The sequence below is a fragment of the Trachinotus anak genome, unplaced genomic scaffold (assembly GCF_046630095.1).
Source record: "Trachinotus anak isolate AG129_WGS33_773 ecotype Australia unplaced genomic scaffold, CSIRO_AGI_Tana_v1 ptg000013l, whole genome shotgun sequence".
NCBI lineage: Eukaryota > Metazoa > Chordata > Actinopteri > Carangiformes > Carangidae > Trachinotus > Trachinotus anak.
In genome coordinates this window covers 323,459-341,343 of record NW_027273864.1, presented here as the reverse complement: position 1 = coordinate 341,343, position 17,885 = coordinate 323,459, and the positions used below count along the sequence as shown (strand labels likewise).

General features: G+C 42.2%; 2 protein-coding genes across 5 annotated transcripts; both read left to right on the top strand.

The window, feature by feature from the left end:
- Positions 1-1,953: 1,953 nt before the first annotated feature.
- On the top strand, positions 1,954-6,976 carry LOC139631062 (uncharacterized). The gene is made up of 8 exons (XM_071495023.1): positions 1,954-2,120; positions 2,861-2,985; positions 3,101-3,553; positions 3,650-3,875; positions 3,999-4,222; positions 4,324-4,468; positions 4,577-4,686; positions 4,791-6,976. The coding sequence occupies exons 1-8, from the start codon at positions 2,060-2,062 to the stop codon at positions 5,100-5,102; spliced, it is 1,656 nt and encodes a 551-aa protein (XP_071351124.1). The 5' UTR covers positions 1,954-2,059; the 3' UTR covers positions 5,103-6,976.
- A 20-nt stretch (positions 6,977-6,996) lies between these two features.
- Positions 6,997-15,384, top strand: ldlrad2 (low density lipoprotein receptor class A domain containing 2). 4 transcript variants are annotated; one of them, XM_071495021.1, is made up of 5 exons: positions 6,997-7,375; positions 10,340-10,825; positions 10,893-11,042; positions 11,165-11,302; positions 12,958-15,384. In XM_071495021.1, exons 1-5 carry the CDS (start codon positions 7,279-7,281, stop codon positions 13,260-13,262), a joined length of 1,176 nt encoding a protein of 391 aa, XP_071351122.1. In that variant the 5' UTR covers positions 6,997-7,278; the 3' UTR covers positions 13,263-15,384. The 4 variants fall into 4 exon arrangements, with proteins under 4 accessions (XP_071351122.1, XP_071351121.1, XP_071351120.1 ...); XM_071495020.1 differs by having other exon boundaries at positions 11,162-11,302; XM_071495019.1 differs by having other exon boundaries at positions 6,997-7,486.
- Positions 15,385-17,885: the final 2,501 nt, after the last annotated feature.

Sequence of the window (17,885 nt, the reverse complement as noted above, 5' to 3'; positions counted from 1 at the left end):
TGTTGGTTGCATAACACCGCCGTACAACAAGGCTGTGCAGCGACACGAAGTGTACAGATGCTACAGCTTCGCTCCAAACACCCAAGATAACAACAGAACAATAGCAAGTTCCACTTCGACAGAACAACACGGAATGTGCCGATACAAGCGGCTAATGTTCATTAAACAACAAAACAACAGTAAACCATAAGAAGAACGAATAATATTAATCACCAAACAACAACAGCATAGGACGCAGCGGTCCCGATTCAATTCAAATCAGAGAGTTCGATCACTGATACTAAATGGCATCTTAACTGATTCTCTGCCCAGACACAAGCCTCTTACTTTGAGTGGAGGTGTGGAGATCTGCCGTTGCGGCTTCAGCGCGGTCCTGAAAGCTGGCAGGGCCGTTATCTTGTCCGTGAGGAATAACGGTGGCTGTTCTTCGGGGCAATGGAAGAAACAGCAGAGTCGACTCGGTGGAGGGAACGTGGTCCGTTTCCTCCGACGGAAAATCCTTCGTCCTTCTGCAGGCAAGTTAAAGATCAGCGGGCATGAAGCGACTGTCTGATCCGGTACATTCAGCAAATGCATACAGTCTGTTGGCTCGTCCAGCGAGTTGAAGACTAAAGGCCTATGACAAAAATGTCCAAAAGTTTGTGTGATGCTTCCTTTCAGCAGTCGGAGTTACAGCTGTCGCAGTGCCGCTTTTATCACCTAAGTGACGTCACCGGGATCCTTGCTGAGAATGCCTGGCCTCGGCCAATGCCGGTGCTGAGTTTACCTTCAAACTCTAGAGAGTAACTTACTGGTTGTTCTATGGCAGCACGGTCTTGGTTAATGTCCATCTGCCCTTCATCGGTGTCAGTTGTACAGAGCAGTTGAGAGTTGGTGGTGCTGCAATCCTGTGAAAGTTAATCAGGTTAAATGTTGTGCCGTATCACACATAAAAGACACAAATGACATTTCACTTAATTTAATATTTCATTTTATATTTAAATATTTTCACACAAACCAAGCATAACATTTTCATAGAAGTCAAGCATTATATTCAAATTTTCTTCGTTCATGACGTCCTGTTACCTGTAGGACCGTCTGACTGATTGACGATGTTAGTTTGTGCCAGCACGTTAAACTGATGATCTGTTCTTCCGTTGTGTTTTATTTTGAAAATGCTCTATGCGTTTGACTCGTTTGACTTCTTGTGGACATGATCATTACAGGAAGTGAAGCGCACAGGGCATCTGGTAAATTTCAAAATAAAACGCAACAGCAAACTTCCTATCGTAAATCATCCCTTTGTCAGCGTTAGTTTCACCCACTGGAACAAGCAACAAGTTATCAGTCAGTCAGAGGGCCCTAAAGCTAAAAGGACGTCATGGATGAAAAAAAATGGGCTAATGGTACCAGTTACTCACCTGTCTTTCTCCTGGACTGGTGCTTTGAAGAAGATGTTTGGAGTGTCTTCTCTTTACATGATGATAGAATGAGTTATACACTCGATATTCCTCCGTACACCCGTCAATACCACACAGCAACCTGAAATCAGGACAGCGGCTGTGCATTCGATTGATGTGGCTCAGTAAGAGCTTCAGCGAAAAAGTGATGAAAACAAGGCAGATAACACACCGCCAAGTCATTTTAAACTAGCAAAGTTACATTCAAAACATATGCACAAGTAGAGTTTCTCCTGCAGTCTCTGAAAACGATGGGGGAAAACCAGATTGCATGGGAAAAATACGATACCGCTGATGGACTTCACCACATTATGTACAAAAACAGGGGAGTTCTATGAATTAAGAATTGTTTTATTAGTATTTATAATGGCCTCTATATAAGTGGCGGGTTGCAGTGATAAATATTTGTAAGTGCCGTATGAATTTCAAATTATGACTGTCAGTTAATCCCTTTTTTATACAGTCTATGGTTAATCCCCATTTTATGACATGGAACCTTCCAAATCGGAACGCGCCACAAAGGGTCAGTCGACGGTTAGCTCAGTTGCACCTGCTGCCTTTTTTCTGCTGACCTCCATCCTGCTGTCTGACCTTTGCAAGTCATCTAAACTCGCGACGCCATGGATGAAGACGGAAGGGCTTTTTCGGGCATGGATCCTACAACAGTCGCAGTATTGAAAGGTAATGTGAATTTACTTTTGTCTGTCTTTGTGAGTTAAGCTAATTGTGAAGGCCAACTTGTTAGCCACTTGGCTAACAAGTGGTAGCATGCTAATTTGAACAAACTGGTGTAGTCTACTTGCTGAACGGTTAGGCCTATACGTTAAGTTACATGGGGGCTATGAACAACACGAACGGTCACGCCTTCAAAATGCATTTATTATTATTATTATTTTATTGTTTACAGTATTAAGGTACAGAAGTTAGGTAGTTATCTTAGTTTAGCTTTGGCTTAATTTGTTGGCCAATCTGTTAGCATGACCACTGTACAATTAGCTGTTTGGCAGCTTAGCATTTATTTACCGTATATTCCAACGCTCTCTGCATGCGTGTGTGCGCACAAGAGAGAGAGTCCAGGGGGGCAACTGAAGGAAATGGCAGCAGCCAAATACTCCTTAATTAATAGGAATCACTGGTTGATATGATAAAGTAATTTCTGCCTTTAGTTGAAATGGCAGGAAGACTTGATCTTAATGTAGACACCTATTCTTCTATTATATGAGCTGCTGGACTATCTGTTAGATCCCTCCTAGGGATAATTAAAGTATTTTCTATTTTATTTTATTCTATTCCTGTTGGATGTGTGCTTCTATGCTGCCACCATTAGCACATTCTTACCCTTTGAATAAAGATTGTGACTTAACAGCCAATATATTACATTATACTGTATATTTACAGTGTGGCTGTGTGTGTGTTTTCAGCTGCTAATATCAGCACCGACATGCTCCCAAGTCTTTCTAAGGAGGACTTGCGTGATCTCTTTCCGGGGCCTGAGCACTTTTTAAGAAGGAGAGCCATTTGGAGGATGACACATGGAGAAAATCAGGTGATATTAAATTTTAAAAATGTGGAGATTTGATCATGCTGTGATTCATAATTTTTTGATGTTGTTGTTTTTAGTGCACTGCTAATGACTTATGATAAATGCTTGTCTTTTTCAGAATGAGGAGGCAGACCAGCTCCAACCAGGCACCTCCTCTGGGGCTTGTGAGCTTGCCAGCTCCCGCTACCCAACTACCTCAACCCCTTTGTCCACCCCTTCTTCCTTCCCCACTTCTCTCCCCCCTTCAAACCTAGGAGACCAACATGTTACCAGCAGAACTGTACAGCTTGTAAGCCCGCAGTATGTTGTATACACAGACACAGAGCTGGAGCAGTCAAGAACCACCTTTTTTGAAAAACAACGTGCTGGACAAGAAGAAGACTATATACTTCTCAAAGAGCTTCGCTGTCGCTTAATAAGAAATACAGTAACAAGCATGATTGCCATCAAGAGAGCTGCAGGGGATGATTTCCAGTATCCATGCAACCGTGAGCTAACTGTGATGGCTAAGCGTCTCATTGAGTACTACCCAATGCTGCGGGACAGGTCTGCAGCCGGTGGAGTTGAGTGGGTAGGAGGATATGCTTTATTTAGGATAAGTGCTTGTATCGTTAAATTTCATTTTGATTAATGTGATCTTTACACACTCTGTTTTGTTTTTTGTCAGGAATCTGTGAAGAAGCAGCTTTTAAAAAGGGTCCAGAATGTGACACCTGCCAAAAAGAAGCAGGGAGCAACTCCTTCGAGAAAGAGGCGACGGGACATTAGCTTTGAGAGTAGCAGCAGCCAGCCAGAGTCATCCGCTGATGACACTGAGACCGGTGCTTCAACTATAATCTTGGAAAGATCACCACAGTCGACAAGCAGTTCCCCAGAGGGTGAACAAGTGGATGGTAAGAGCACATATTGAGATTGTGTTTTAGTGTTAAAACTACTACTAGTTTTTACATTAATTATTAATTCATTATACTTCTGTTCTTTGTTATATGGTAATCATAGTAAATTCATTTCAACAGGAGGGCCTAAAACTACTGACAGCCGACAGAACCAGGCAAGACACTACAAAGTTCTGCAGGAGCTCTACAAATCCAGGCCCAGACCCAACAAGAAGGATGTTGCCCAGCTCTTGGACCTTGAATACCAAGCAAGACGGGCTTACATTGACTCTGATGTGATGAAAGAGCAGGACAGACCTAGCAAAATTCTTCAAGCATATCCCTGCTTCAGAGAAGTGGATCATGTAAGCAAATTAAATCATTTTAAGTTTAAGATTGCAGTAGTAGTAAGACACATTGATATTTAATTTTTTAATATATTTTTCTGCCTGTCTTTCTGTGTCAGATAATGGATGAACTGCAGAGGATCCTCAATCAAGGAAACTCCCACTTCATACCTGAGCTGAAGAACCGCTGGGGGACCTTTTGTGAGAAGGCCCAGTTTTATGGAGTTTTCAAAAAAGTCATGAGGCCTCTGTTGTCAGATAAAGGTAATTACACACCTAATTGGTGATCATGTTTTTTTTGTTTTTTGTTTTTGCTTTTTTTTTCAATAACTGACTGCAGTAAATAAAAAGAGACTGTTTTGTTTTTCACAGTAAAGCAAACCATTGCCATGATGAAGGCTTTGCCGGACATGTTCCCATCACCTATTGCTCCACCCAAGAAGTTAGGACATGCAAGTGAGGGTATGCTTCACATCCTTGAGGTAAGAAATTTATGCATATATGACGGTTTTTCTTGTGTTCCACTACTTGACCATAGTCTCTCAACAGTGAATGTTTTGTGATTGTTTTTCTTTTTGTGTTTCAGTCAGCGGAAGACCCCAACACCTTCCTCCAGGCAAGACCACTCCTCAGCCCTGTCGTCATTGTGTGCAAGACCAACTGCATCCTGGCCATCGGCACCATGCCTGTGCTCATCTTTCCAAAAGAGGACATCGCTGACAGTGTGATGTACATAATGGCATGCTACTACACCTTTCACCTCACCTACCCGAAATGCATAGCCACACTCTTGTCTGTCCTGCAGACAGAGGTGCTGATGGACGCCATACATGACAGAGATATGACATCCTCGTATAAAAAAGCTATGGCTGACTGGAAAAGATTCATCACTGAGTAGTGCATAAATATTAAAGTTGATGCCCAGTTCAATTAATGTTTGCCTTGGGTAATACAGTGTGTTGAGGTCTCACAAGAATATGGCACTGTATCAGATGTTTATTGTTATGTATATTATTATACAGTTTACCTTTCAGTTTAGGCTCCACCCATCATGCTACACTCTGTGCACTAGTTATAATTTCTGTTGGGTGATTTTAAGCAGGAAATAATTTGTTGCCTGTTCATACCTGTCAATCAGATATGTAGCTGCATGCACACTACTTTGTGTGTGTGTGTATTTATATACATATCTGTGTGAGTATATTCCAAGTGGAACAAGTCTCACTTTCGCCTTTAACATTGAGGCTGCCATGTTTTGTTGTACTCATGTGCATGTTAAATATAATAAAGAAGCATTTCATTTAACCAAGTCTGTGTCACTTAATAATCACTGATTATTAAGCATTACTATGATTCCACAGCTTTTTACTTATTTCAAGAAATTTAAGAAAAATATTCTACATACAGAGGAAAATATTCTTAGCTATATCAAGAAAAGTAAACTAGTTTTTAGTATGACTTTGCTGGTTTCAAGAATATAAGGCCTAGTGCATACCACTATGTCAAGATAATGGCTCTAGCATTTACTTAATTCAAGAATATTTTTCAATATATTGAGAAAATAGGCCATGTGTATTTAATTAGAATCAAGAAAAATGTACTTGTTATTAGTTAAAATACACTAATTCTAAGGTATTTGTGGGTTAATTGAGATTAGATATTTTTACTTGTTTTGAAAAGTCTTGACAAGCCACATTTTCTTGTTCCATTGGCAGATAATTTTGCTATTTTTAAGCAAAATACAACTAATTTTTCTACTTTTTTTTCTGGTTTTTGAAAGCTGGCTTTTTGCAGTGCTGATTCACACCTAGGTGTGAATTGTGGGGAGGGGGGGTCGTGGCTCCGTTGTTCAAACAGTCGACCAACTCTGGCTCAGGCTTTTGGAGGGACATGTAGGCCTCTCCATTGTTCTTTTCAGAACCCATGGCTTGAGATCCCAACAATGCTTCAGCTAAGTACACAGCAAAGTGTCTGAATAGTTCTGTCACTGTGATTTTTCAGTTTTTCCTGTTCTGTTTTCACTTTGTCATTATGGGGAAGTGAGTGTGAATTGATGAGGGAAATACTTCATTTAAATTCAGCCCACCATCCAACCCTACAGGATGTGGTTTCTCTGAGTGTCTACCTGAGGGAGTGTGGGAGAATAGACTTTTCATGAGACTGTGGATGAGTGTTGTCCCGTAGTAAATAACCCACATTATAAGGTCGGTGCTCATCAACACCTGAAGCCCCTTGAAGGAGGTTTCCTACTGAGTCGTGTTGGTAACTTAGTGATTTGGTGACTGGTAAAACCTTCAGCTACTTTCATTGATAAAAGCAGTCAGAGACATATCTGCAGCCTTTCTGGACAGGCCTGATCTCCTCTCTCTGATGGGGCTCTGGACTGATCACCAGGAGGTTTCCTCCTGAGAGGTCACTGCAAGTCGTAGGTTGTTTATGGAGGAGAGGGCCACATTTTGAGAAGCTGCTGTGGAGTAAAGTTTGTCAGCCCTCGGGGGCCCCATAATATCCTCGGGGGGCCCAGGCAGTTGCCTTTCAGAGGCTCCATCTCCGACTGCACTAAGTGGAACATTTGAACATAATCATGAAGCTGCTGTGGTACGATCTCCTCTTTATTACACACAGGATACAGACAAACAAACAGCTTTATTATTATTGAAATGAATTTGATTTTATTGGTGGCAAAAAATGAGCAAATAATAGAGTCCAGAGCCGATCTAGACCGTACTCTTTACTCAATTATTTACTGAGAACCAACTGCCCCCCATGTGCAAGCACTGACAGACAGTTGTGGAAGTTTACAGGGGCTAATTTATTTTAAACAGGAGCTCTGTCTCGCAGGCCTGACAGCTGATTGGATGGGTGTTGTCATGGAGACGACAGGACACGTGAACGGACGGGGCAGAGAGGAGGTTCAGCGTGAACAGGCTAAAAGCCGGGATTGTTAATGATGAAGAGCAGAGCGGCCTCAGTCCTCATCCCCTGCAGCTGCAGCCTCTTCGCCCCCTGTCAGATCGGATATGACGGGCTGACCACGCCGCCCCCTCTGTGAGCTGACTGCCGGACTGCAGCTGATGATGGAGCTGGAGGTGGAGAGCTGCTGGCAGCGCCTGCTCAGGCTGCTCCTCCTGCTCGGCTGCGTGACCCTCCACAGCTCGGCCATCGAGACCGGTAAGAGCCTCTCCCGTTCCCAGACAGCAGGAGGAGGTGAGGTCTGGATCCTGTTGGATGTGACGCACCTCTCCGCTCGCTTTGCGCTGAGTGAGCTGAAACCCAGACAAGGTATTAAAGTTTAGGCGAGAGCAGCAGAGAGTAGCAGTATTTGTACAGTTATTATTATTATTATTATTATTATTATTTGTTACAGCAGCATCAGTAGTAGGTTACTTGTATTAAAACCTTTCCTGCTCTGTCTGCCCTGAGAGTTTCTATATTGACCTAACCTAGAGCAGTCACAGTGTGAGAGCCTCATCCAGACCACAAACTACTTTTATTCTTGTAAAACACAGCAATTTATTCAATAGCATGGATAAATAGAAGTATAACTTTTTGCCATTTGACTCAGAATATTCTAGTGAAAATTTAAAGATAGGATGTTGAAATAATCACTGACATAACTGCTACAGGTAGAAGCAGCGGGTTGTAATCATGATAGTGAAGAAAGGTAACTAAACAAAACAGTATCAGCTGTGAATAAATTATTAAAGTGATGCAGAATGTAAAGAGCTGTTGGTTCTGTTTAAGATTAAAGGACTTCGACTGATTGTTGCTTTTGCTTTCATAGATTCTTTGACATATTTTTCTGCACTCAGACGCAGTCGTTGGTTTCCTCTCAAACTCAGACTTGCTGGAGTTGTGTATTCTGTCACATTGACTATAGCCTATATTTAAATAATTAAGTCTGTGTTAATGTTTGTTATTTGATAAAGTCTTCACTGTATGACAGTTTTAGGGGCTGGCTTGATCAAAACTCAGTGGAGTTTTTGGAGCCCACTGATTTGGCTTGATATATTTTCATATATCAAGCCTCATTGATTTCTAGTAAAGAGCTCAAATGTTCAGATGGTCCCAGTGACTGATCAAGTGTTTTGATCAATGACTTAGTAATAAACTAAAGACTAAGTTCAGTCAACATGGATGATAAAGTATGGAGTGAGATATCGGAGTTTATACTGAGGTAGTTAATATATTTAACTTGTATTAAAATATCTTCAAATAAATGAGTTGAAATGTTTTATGTTAGAAGTGAATTTATATGATTTTTTGGACAAGCATCATGAAGTATTTATTTTCCTTGATAAGATTTACAATTTCTATGAATAGTGTGATATAAAATTGCCACATTAGACCAGTTTAGTTACATTTAAACACTGTCATTCACAGTGCTTAAAGAGCTGAATTTTCAGCCTGTAAAAATCTTTACTGGGGACTCAGCGTCCTCGGGTCGTCCCTGTTTTGAACCATGTCCTGAGGTTTTGTATTTGCTTGTGTGGTGAAGAGAGGACAAGAGGCTTCCCACCAACAGGCGCTCCCGGGCTTCAGGACATTCCTGCAGGTCAGAGCAGGAGGATCTGGTGGTCTCCCAGGGAAACGGAGCTAATAAACTCCAGGGGCGGTTGTAAATTTTCTCATTATTTGGCCGGGAGCCCAGAGGCAGGGGAGGAGCAGGGCACTGGGTGGCTGGATGTGGGCTGCTAGATCCAGATCTGCCCACCCATCTGTCCCATCCTGACTCAAACAGCCATCAGCTCTTCTCCTCAGTTCTCACATTTTTTTTTTTTACAACACACAAGATTTTTTTTCCTTTTTTAAATATGTTAAAAACATTTTTTAATCACTTTATCATTCTAATTTATTCCTGTCCACTGTCAACATGTTTGAGACTGGAAATTTTCTTCAGTATATGTTTTCTAATGTTAGGCTATCTACCTAATATGTACCTGATATTTTTATTTAGTTCAGTTCATTGTTTTCATCCTTAATTCTTCCATCAGAACAGTTTATTCACATGCACATAATCACTTGTCTTATCAGAGTAAAGATAAGAGGAAGGAAAAGATACTGAGACACAGGCCTGAATGAGTGTCCAGTTTATAACTGGTGTATATACTAGAGAGGTAGCCTCACTACTTTTTGTTTAAGATCATAAAACTGTTCTTTAAGTGGGTTTGCGTTTGTGTTTAATTTTTATTTTTATTTTTATTTAAAGTCTTTAGACTCAAAAACCACAAACCATAAAGCTCATTTGACTTCTGGAACTTTGTGATGTCACAAAAAAAGCAGTCACCGCCCTCAGCCACACTCCAAGCCCCGCCCACCTGGACCCACCATCAAACCTTGCAGGATTGGGTTTCTCTGAGTGTTTACCTGAAATCTGCTATATATTTATTAGATCACTCAGAAAACTGAAATCCTATAAGTCCTATAATGATTTGACTGAATGAGAATTTCCCATGTACTTGAACAGCTTTACACCTGCTTATTCATGAAATTATCCAATTAGCCAATCATGCGGCAGCAGTGTATAAGATCCTGCAGATTCAGGTGCGGAGCTTCAGTTAATGTTTACATCAAACCAGAAAAAATGTGACGTGACATAATAGTTGGTGTCAGACAGATCTGACAGGTTGAGCTGAAAGAAAGGCTACAGTCACTCAGATAACCACTCTTTACAACTGTGGTGAGCAGAAAAGCTCACCACAGTTGAGCAGAGTGAACAACACATCCAACCTTGAGGTGGATGGACTACAACAGCAGAGACCACGTCAGGTTCCACTTCCTGTCACCAAGAACAGAAACCAGAGGCTGCAGTGGACACAGGCTCACCAACACTGGAGAGCTGAAGACCTGGTCTGATGGATCTGGATTTCTGCTGAGGCAGCAGATGGTAGGGTCAGAGTCTGAATCCATGGACCCAACCTGTCCAGGTGTTGGTGTTATGGTGTGGGGATGTTTTTTGGTATTAACACCCATCAGTCCTGGTCTGAATGTCTCAGTCTGTTTGAGTCTTGTTGCTGACCATGTTCACCCAGAACAAAAGACAAGTCAGTGTCTTTTTTGTGATCGGTGATATACTATGTTATATATAAGTCAGCAGTTCATCTCTGAAGATCCTGTCTCTGTTGTCTTTGTCAGTGAATGTGGTGGACTTCTGTGGTCAGATGATCCGGGGTGACGGTATGATCGTCAACTCGCACCAGGAATCCAAGAAGTACTACTTTGTGACCATGGGGACCGACTGCCACCTCACCATGCAGGCCAGCTCTCCTAAAGACAAAGTCCAGTTCCACTTCCGCTTCTTCCTGGTCTACAGTTTGCTGCGAGTGGCCCCTCTGAGCCCAGCTCCTCTCTTCCCGGAGTCCCCTCGGGACTTGGCCCCCCTCAACCCAAGACTGGAGCCCACCACAGGAGAAAGCCCAGGGGATCCGTGTCATGCTGGCTCATACGTTCAGTTCTATGATGGGCGGGACAGGAGCTCGCCACCCCTCGGGCCTCCTCTCTGTGGGAAGAGCCCACCCCGACCCGTGCTGTCCACGGGAAACTACCTGACCCTGAGGCTGGTGACCCGGGGGACTCAGCCCAGGGTCGACTTTGTGGGGGACTTCACGTCCTTCAGACTGGGTAAGGTTAGGAACGGATTTTGGTCATTGTTAAAAGAAGCCATCTTGATTGTCATATTCCTCTTCAGGTTTCAACCAATCAGAGTGCAGCAGTGAGCCCTACTTCACATGCAGGAATGGGAAGTGTATTCCTCTCAGTCTGGTGTGTGATGATAAAGGTATTGACAACTGTGGGGATGGAAGTGACCTGGAGGAAAACCTGACCACCGGCTGCAAAGGTCAGTCAGGTGTTGAGGCAGAGGATACAGCCCCTGATTTCAGTGCCCCCTGATTTAACACCAATCTAACAGCACACAGAATCTCAATGCATATTTGACCCAAAGCTGTCCTTCATCAGCAGGTCAGCTTTTACCTCCTGAACCTCCACCACCAATAGCCACCCCACCCCCACCTTTTGTGAATTCACCCACGGTGCCACTTGCTACACATATGAACTGTGGCGTGCCAGACAGTGTTCCCAGCCATGAGTCAGTAACAGGTGAGTGACCACTGTATTATAATAAGTCTTCATTATTTAACCCAACAGGAAAACTTCCCACTCTTGGCCAGAATGACTCACTGAGTAATGCACCAAGCTGATGCCCAGCAGGCAGTTGGTTGGTCATCAAATAAACCAAATCAAAGAGCCCATTTGGATGTAAAGTGTCCTGATGATTGGGCATAAAGTTAACGGAGGTGGCCATTGAGTTGTTAATTTCAGCTAAAGACTTGATGGATTCTCACAACAAAGAGCAGCCTTTTGAGTGATCCGTCTCTATTCTAGCGTCAGAGGTGCAAACAGAGACTGTCTGGACCGGCCTCTCAGCCTCTGATCGCTTTTAAGACCCGACTGAGTCTGAAAAGAGCCATTCTTCTCTTCTGACTGTTCAACTGAGAGTCCACAGCCTGGCTGGTCAGACTGATTCAGCAGCAGCTTGTTGGCTGTGGTTGAATTCATTTTATCTTCTAACAATGTAAACACGGGGAATGTAAACAGTTAGTGGGCTCCATGCATATCAACACATGAGGTTAATTAATTCCACAGTTAGAGCAGCTCTATTGTCTGGGTCGAGTTTGTTCCCTTTAGCTCTGGACTTGGACGTCACAGATCTCTCACAGGTTAAATTGATACTGATGTTTGCACAGGGAGTTGTATTTGGAAACAACTTGTTCTCTTTTAGTTTATGATTTTCATTATCTAGACACATTACTTTGATTGGTGCTGGTGAACACTGATGATAAGGCCTTGGCCGCATTCGTATTTACTGTATGACAGCAAAACTTTGGACCAAATTGCATCCTGTGTCCATGAAATGGTCACAATCATTGGATTTCTTCAGGAAAAGAACATTTAAGTGTGGCTGTTGTGTTGAGGGCAAACGCTGTGACTCTGTGAGGTCCAGATTGGAGGATGCCTGACCCACAAGTATTCACTACATCACCAACAATTCAGCACCGTTTATTTCACATGGGAATAAGTACGATTGTTCCATTAATGCCAATATTATCATAACTCTGTAGAGTAAAGATGAGGTATAATATACAGTGTGAATTCTTCAATGAGGCTGTTGATAATCTATCTTTTATTATGTGAACAAATCCTATTGTAAGACTAAAACATTTTAGTCCATCTTCAAATTCTGCCAGGGGGAGCCACACTTCAGGGGCCACATCTTTCAGAGAATGTGGTCTAGGTGTGGCCTTTAAAGTCATCATCTCCATATCTTCATAGAGAATTATGTGTCACCAGCTGTGCCCACTCTTCCTGTTGCATCACAAAGGCAACACCTCAGTGACCTAGCAACCTTGACATTACGTATCTTTTTCTAAAAAAACGTAAGGTTTTCAATGAATCTTGGGATAGGTTGGGTCACGAAGGATCCTGGGACACAGCTCAGGTCTGAGGCTGGTAGTCATAGGCTAATAGTGCATTGATGGGAACCATTTTCAGAGTAATATGGACAGCTCCACTTTTCAGAAGGCTCTGTTAAAGTGCCACTGTAGCTATTTTGAGACAATGGTGTAAAATATGAGAGTGGACTTCGGACTTTTCTCATTTAGAGCCAGAAAGAAGACTACAGTAAGCTGCACTGTATGTCAGTACCACATATGAGCCACTGGACTATGGGACTGACTTGCTTCTCTTATCTCCAGACTCCCCGGCCTCCCTGTCGCTGTTGGTTCTCTACATCGTCCTGGCCGTGGTGGCGGGTGGGGTGGTGCTCTGCTGGTGCTGCTGGTCACCTGGTTGGTTCCTGTGGCGTGTCAGCATCTGTCGGTTCTTACCTTGCTGCAACTTGGCCTGCGCCTCCTGCCAGCTCTGCGCCCGCAGCTGTGCTCACAGCAAGGAGCACCGACTGGCGAAAGTGACGCCGCACGCACCTGTCAACGGGAGCCTGAGTGGAACAGCAGCCGCCACCAACAGTGCTGAGGAAAACGTTACCACGGCGACTGTTTAGAGCAGGGGGACTGTGTAGTTAATCAGTTCAGGCAGAGACATGGATGCACTGATGCTGGACACTTACTGCATTAGGCAGTGTAACATGACCAAGAGTCTTTTTAGTGCAGGTGGGACTGATGTGGGCCAGGACACTGTGCTGGACTGAGCAGAGCTACTGGTTGACCTGTGGTTTGTGTGCTTTAAATGTGATGAGACTGCTTTGTCAGTGTTGACAGGAGAAGGTGAAGCAGGGTACAGTGTGACTATAGATTGTATGAACATATGAATGTATCAGAGACAAAAGGATCAAGGGTTCTGGGACTGACTTAAGAAGCATTTTTGTTCACAGCACCTGTTTGAAGTTATCTCTTTCATATCATGGGGGAAGCACAGAGACTGATTCTGAAGTTTCAGCCTTTAAAATGAAGAGTGTGAAGTTGTTAGTGTGAACAGCTTTCAGAGACGTTTTTGCTTGTTTCTCATAAACTTGCTATTCTGCTTGGTCTCAGAAGAAACAGTTTCAAAACTACACTTCCAGTCCACAGCCTCGACCAAAACTTTGGGTCCATGTTGATGAAACGGCCACAGAGAGTCAGCCACCTGGTGACAGCAGCTGTTCTCCACTGGAGATTTTCCTTCAAACTCTCAGCGCTCCCCCCAGCAGTCCACTGTTGTTCCACATACTTTATAAACCAGTGTGGATTTTGGACAGTCGAGCTCAAAGTCATCCAGTGTCTAACAGTCGATATCCTGCAGGGAGAATAAACCTCCAATATGTTATTGTGTGCAACAGGAATCCATGCAAATTAACCAGCTTAAATCAATAAATTATCATCAGGTCAAATAAAAATGTGGAAATTGAGAATTACTGTGGTGTAAAATTAAATTAAATTAAAACCAGTAGTTTTAATTTTCAATGACAGTAAAGATGGAGACAAGGTGAAGAAAGTTAATAATGTTAAATTTTACTTGAGATGATAAAGATATTAATTATCAAGAGGAAAAAACACAACAATCATTGGACAAGATGATTTTTACTACGTGTTTTTAGTGGAATGATTATTTATTTTCTGTGTGCACATGCCCAACTCCTCTGAAGTCTCTAACTCTGGAACTTGTGTGATTGTGAAGCTCATCAGGATTTTAGTCACATGAGCATTAGACTCACACGACTGTTGAACATGTCATCCTAAAACTAAAAATGTGGACACCAAGTTGGAGGCACGGGGTTGTCTAAAATATCATTGTATGATGTAGTATTAAGATTTATTTCACTTCACTGGAACCAAGAGGCCTAGTTGAAAGCAGGACAAACAGCCCCACACCAAAGGCACACATACATGTGTAGTGTAATAACTTGTTTGTGTGAACCATAAAACTGTAAACAAAAAGAAAAGGAAGTGAGGGTGTAAACCTACCAAACTAAAAGATGATGTTCATCTTCTGACATGAACACAATGACGATCATGGTGATACATGATACGTGGTTTACATCTTTCTTGCAGAATCCTCAGTTCTCTTCCAGACCTCATATACAGTAAAGAGAACAGTAGATTCAGGCCCCCTGTCTTCTCCTTTTACCCAGATTGCTGCTCCATGTGAGGGGCAACCTGTGTCCATGTGTCCACCAGGCAAACTTTCTTTGTGGCAACCTCTAGATGGAGTAGCTCCATAACCTTTCTGCCACTGTGTGTTGTGTAACCACATTTCAAAGAGCCCCCTGCACTGTCTCTTTGGGTATTTTCACTTGTGTCCTTGATCAGACATGAGACTATATGCTTAAACTAACACTGTGATTCCGACCTCCAGGTTGCCAGGTGCAGCCCACTTAAGTATGCAGACTTCTTTCTGCTGAGATTGTACAGGAATGCACGTGCATCCTTACACACAGCACACACATCCACTCAGCTCATACACACTCAGGCATCCATGTGCGTCACTCTGTGGAGAAGGTCAGTGCTCCAGCTGGATGATGACTTTTCTCACATTTGACATTAAGCTCACATTTTATGAACATTACATTTTTTCCTCAGATTACTTTTGCAGATAAACCTCACTGTTACAGGCTGATTTTATAGCATGCGTGTTAATAAACACTGTGAGAATCTGTTGAAGTCAAACATGATCTAATTTCATATTATCAATGAGCTGAAGCTCTTGTCAAAAGACCATCACCACCACCACCTGATCCTGACAAGAAACCATGTCCAGCTGCAGAGAAAACTGACAAATAGCCCCATTTAAGATGCATTAATCAATATTTTTATAACTATAGGGCTATGGATAGAATATGTAAAATGAAAAGTTCATTTAAAATGATAAATCTACAGAGAATCAAGTTTGCAGTTCTCCTAATTGTTTTTTTTTTTGTTTTGTATTTTTTTTTTTTGCCAGCAGATGGTGAATATAGTGGAGCATTCAGCCGCTGGAGAACCAGATATTTCGCCCAGGAGCTGTTGACCAAACACAGGGCTAAAAGAGAGGAAATACATCAAGATTAGATTCATCCGGTGGACACAAACATGACTTCAAATGAATGCTAATGTTGTTCCGCTGGATGTGTTACCAGGAAACCAAAGTGGCCAAATAATAATAATAATAATAATAATAATAATAATAATAATAATGCAGCTTTAAAGCAGGTCATTTTATCTTCAAATAAATTTAAAGATTTTTTTGAATTATTTGATTCATTTCAAAGCTGAATAACATTTATCACATTACACCTGAAACTACTGCCTGAAACGATAAGCAGGTTTTCAATTAATTGCAGAATAATGAAAATAATGATGCATAGCTTCAGTTATGATTGAGATAACAAAGAACATTTTTCTGTCCGTACTCTGTTTTGTATTTTTTGGACTATTCAGTTCTTCCAGACTGAGGAACAGGGCACTTTTCTCAGTGGAAGTTATTGGTATGTACATACTGTAAAGTTTTGATAAATGCTGCGAATGGAAATTTTCTGTATCCCTGGATTTAACCCATAAATTTCATTTAGCTGGATGATGATATAGGAAATAAAATAAGCTTTTCACAGTGGATGACACTATCAAATACAGTGTATTTTGGACATGGGAAATATTCTCCACCAGACTTTATAAAAAAATTTGTCCCACTTGCAGATAGGTTACGGAACACTGTTAAATTGTGTACAACTAAAGTTGTTTTATTTCAGCTCACAAGTCAGACCAGGATGTAATCAGGTCCTGGTCTGCAGCACTGTGTGGTCTCTGCTGGTCTTTATCTGACTCAGAGGCTGCTTGGTTGACACTGGGGGCGGGGTGAGGGGGGAGGGGGCTTGGCAAAAAGTCAGCAGCTTCACACTGTGTGTTGCCTCTAGTTTCCACTGGCAACCTTTCAACTCAAATCCCTGTTTCTGTGCAGGACGGAGAAAAACCCCCAACCCTTTTGTCACTTTGATTTGGCTTTCTGTAAATGACCTGCTGACCCCTCGTTAAATTAGTGTGTTGTGCTGCCAGAGGGTTCATCATTTCAAATTTCACAGCAGTCAAATGTGTTGACACAAGTCAACCTCTCTGTAGAAACATTAATGTCAGAAAATTCTTTCCTATCTTTTTAAACAGAGCTTAAATCACCTCAACTCTGTTTGCTCAGCTTTTTGTTTGTTACAGACAAGACTTTAACAGTGTTTACCGCTGACATAGTCTCATCAGTCTATGTGACAAACTTATCTCTGCTATACAGTAGTAAACACAGCCATTAAAATGAATTAAATCCTTCTTAAACTGTAAAAATTGAGGTGTGAAATAAGAAACTTTAATGTCACAGTGAAGAGTTGGCAAGTCCGCGTTTGTCCTAATGTTTAAGGGGTTAAACACGTCCATGTAATGCAGGTCATGGTCAAACTATTCTGAGACCAAGGAGACCATGTTGAATGATTGGCCTCCCACTCATGTGCCTGGCATTGTCCCACTGTGCTATCTGAGCCATGCTGCTGGATCTGTGACTCGCTGATAGTGGATGTGCACATGTGGAGATCAGGTTGTATCTAACTCTGCTTCTGTAAAAAAAAAAAAAAAAAAATCAGCTCATGGTTTTTATATAGGTGAGGACAACCTAATATTTTTCTCAGGATGTAGTAGATGCAGCTTTAGCAGCAGTTACAGCCTTGAGTCTGTGCAGACAGCTGGCCTCTCCATCAGCTCCACCTATCAGCTCCACTCAGTTTAAGAGGACAGCCTGCACCTGGTAGATTTACAGATGTGTTTACTTTTCAATGACAATTTGACTGTAAGGGATGTTCAGTCTTAAACGTACAGTATGTAACTTCTGCCACTAGGGGTCTCTCAATGAAAACAATTAAAAAAACGGCATTGGATGATGTCATGAAATGGCGTGGTATCATTTGCATTGTTGTCTTCACTACCATTCTGTAAGCTTCTCCCGGTTTGGATTTGTTCAGTGTCATTCGTTCAGGAGGTTTTTACCTGGAGCTGAATTATCCACTGAGGTCTCCTCCTCTCCAAACCGCTATAACCGTTAAAGCCCTGAAAGCAGTTTCACATTTAAAGTCAGTGTTTCACCGACGGTGTACAGCGGACACAGGACAACAGAGAAGGGTTGGGATCTTAGACTGAATCTAACTAACTAACTGCTAATTTATGAACCAGACGTTCGG

What these genes read in the sequence shown, in the direction of transcription:
- LOC139631062 (XM_071495023.1), top strand. Translation starts at nt 2,060, where the DNA reads ATGGATGAAGACGGAAGGGCTTTTTCGGGCATGGATCCTACAACAGTC. An exon ending in CAGCCGGTGGAGTTGAGTGG is followed by an intron (nt 3,554 to 3,649) that starts GTAGGAGGATAT and finishes GTTTTTTGTCAG; the next exon opens with GAATCTGTGAAGAAGCAGCT. An exon ending in GCTTCAGAGAAGTGGATCAT is followed by an intron (nt 4,223 to 4,323) that starts GTAAGCAAATTA and finishes TTTCTGTGTCAG; the next exon opens with ATAATGGATGAACTGCAGAG.
- ldlrad2 (XM_071495018.1), top strand. Translation starts at nt 7,279, where the DNA reads ATGATGGAGCTGGAGGTGGAGAGCTGCTGGCAGCGCCTGCTCAGGCTG. An exon ending in TGAGCTGAAACCCAGACAAG is followed by an intron (nt 7,487 to 10,339) that starts GTATTAAAGTTT and finishes TGTCTTTGTCAG; the next exon opens with TGAATGTGGTGGACTTCTGT. An exon ending in CAGCCATGAGTCAGTAACAG is followed by an intron (nt 11,303 to 12,957) that starts GTGAGTGACCAC and finishes TCTTATCTCCAG; the next exon opens with ACTCCCCGGCCTCCCTGTCG.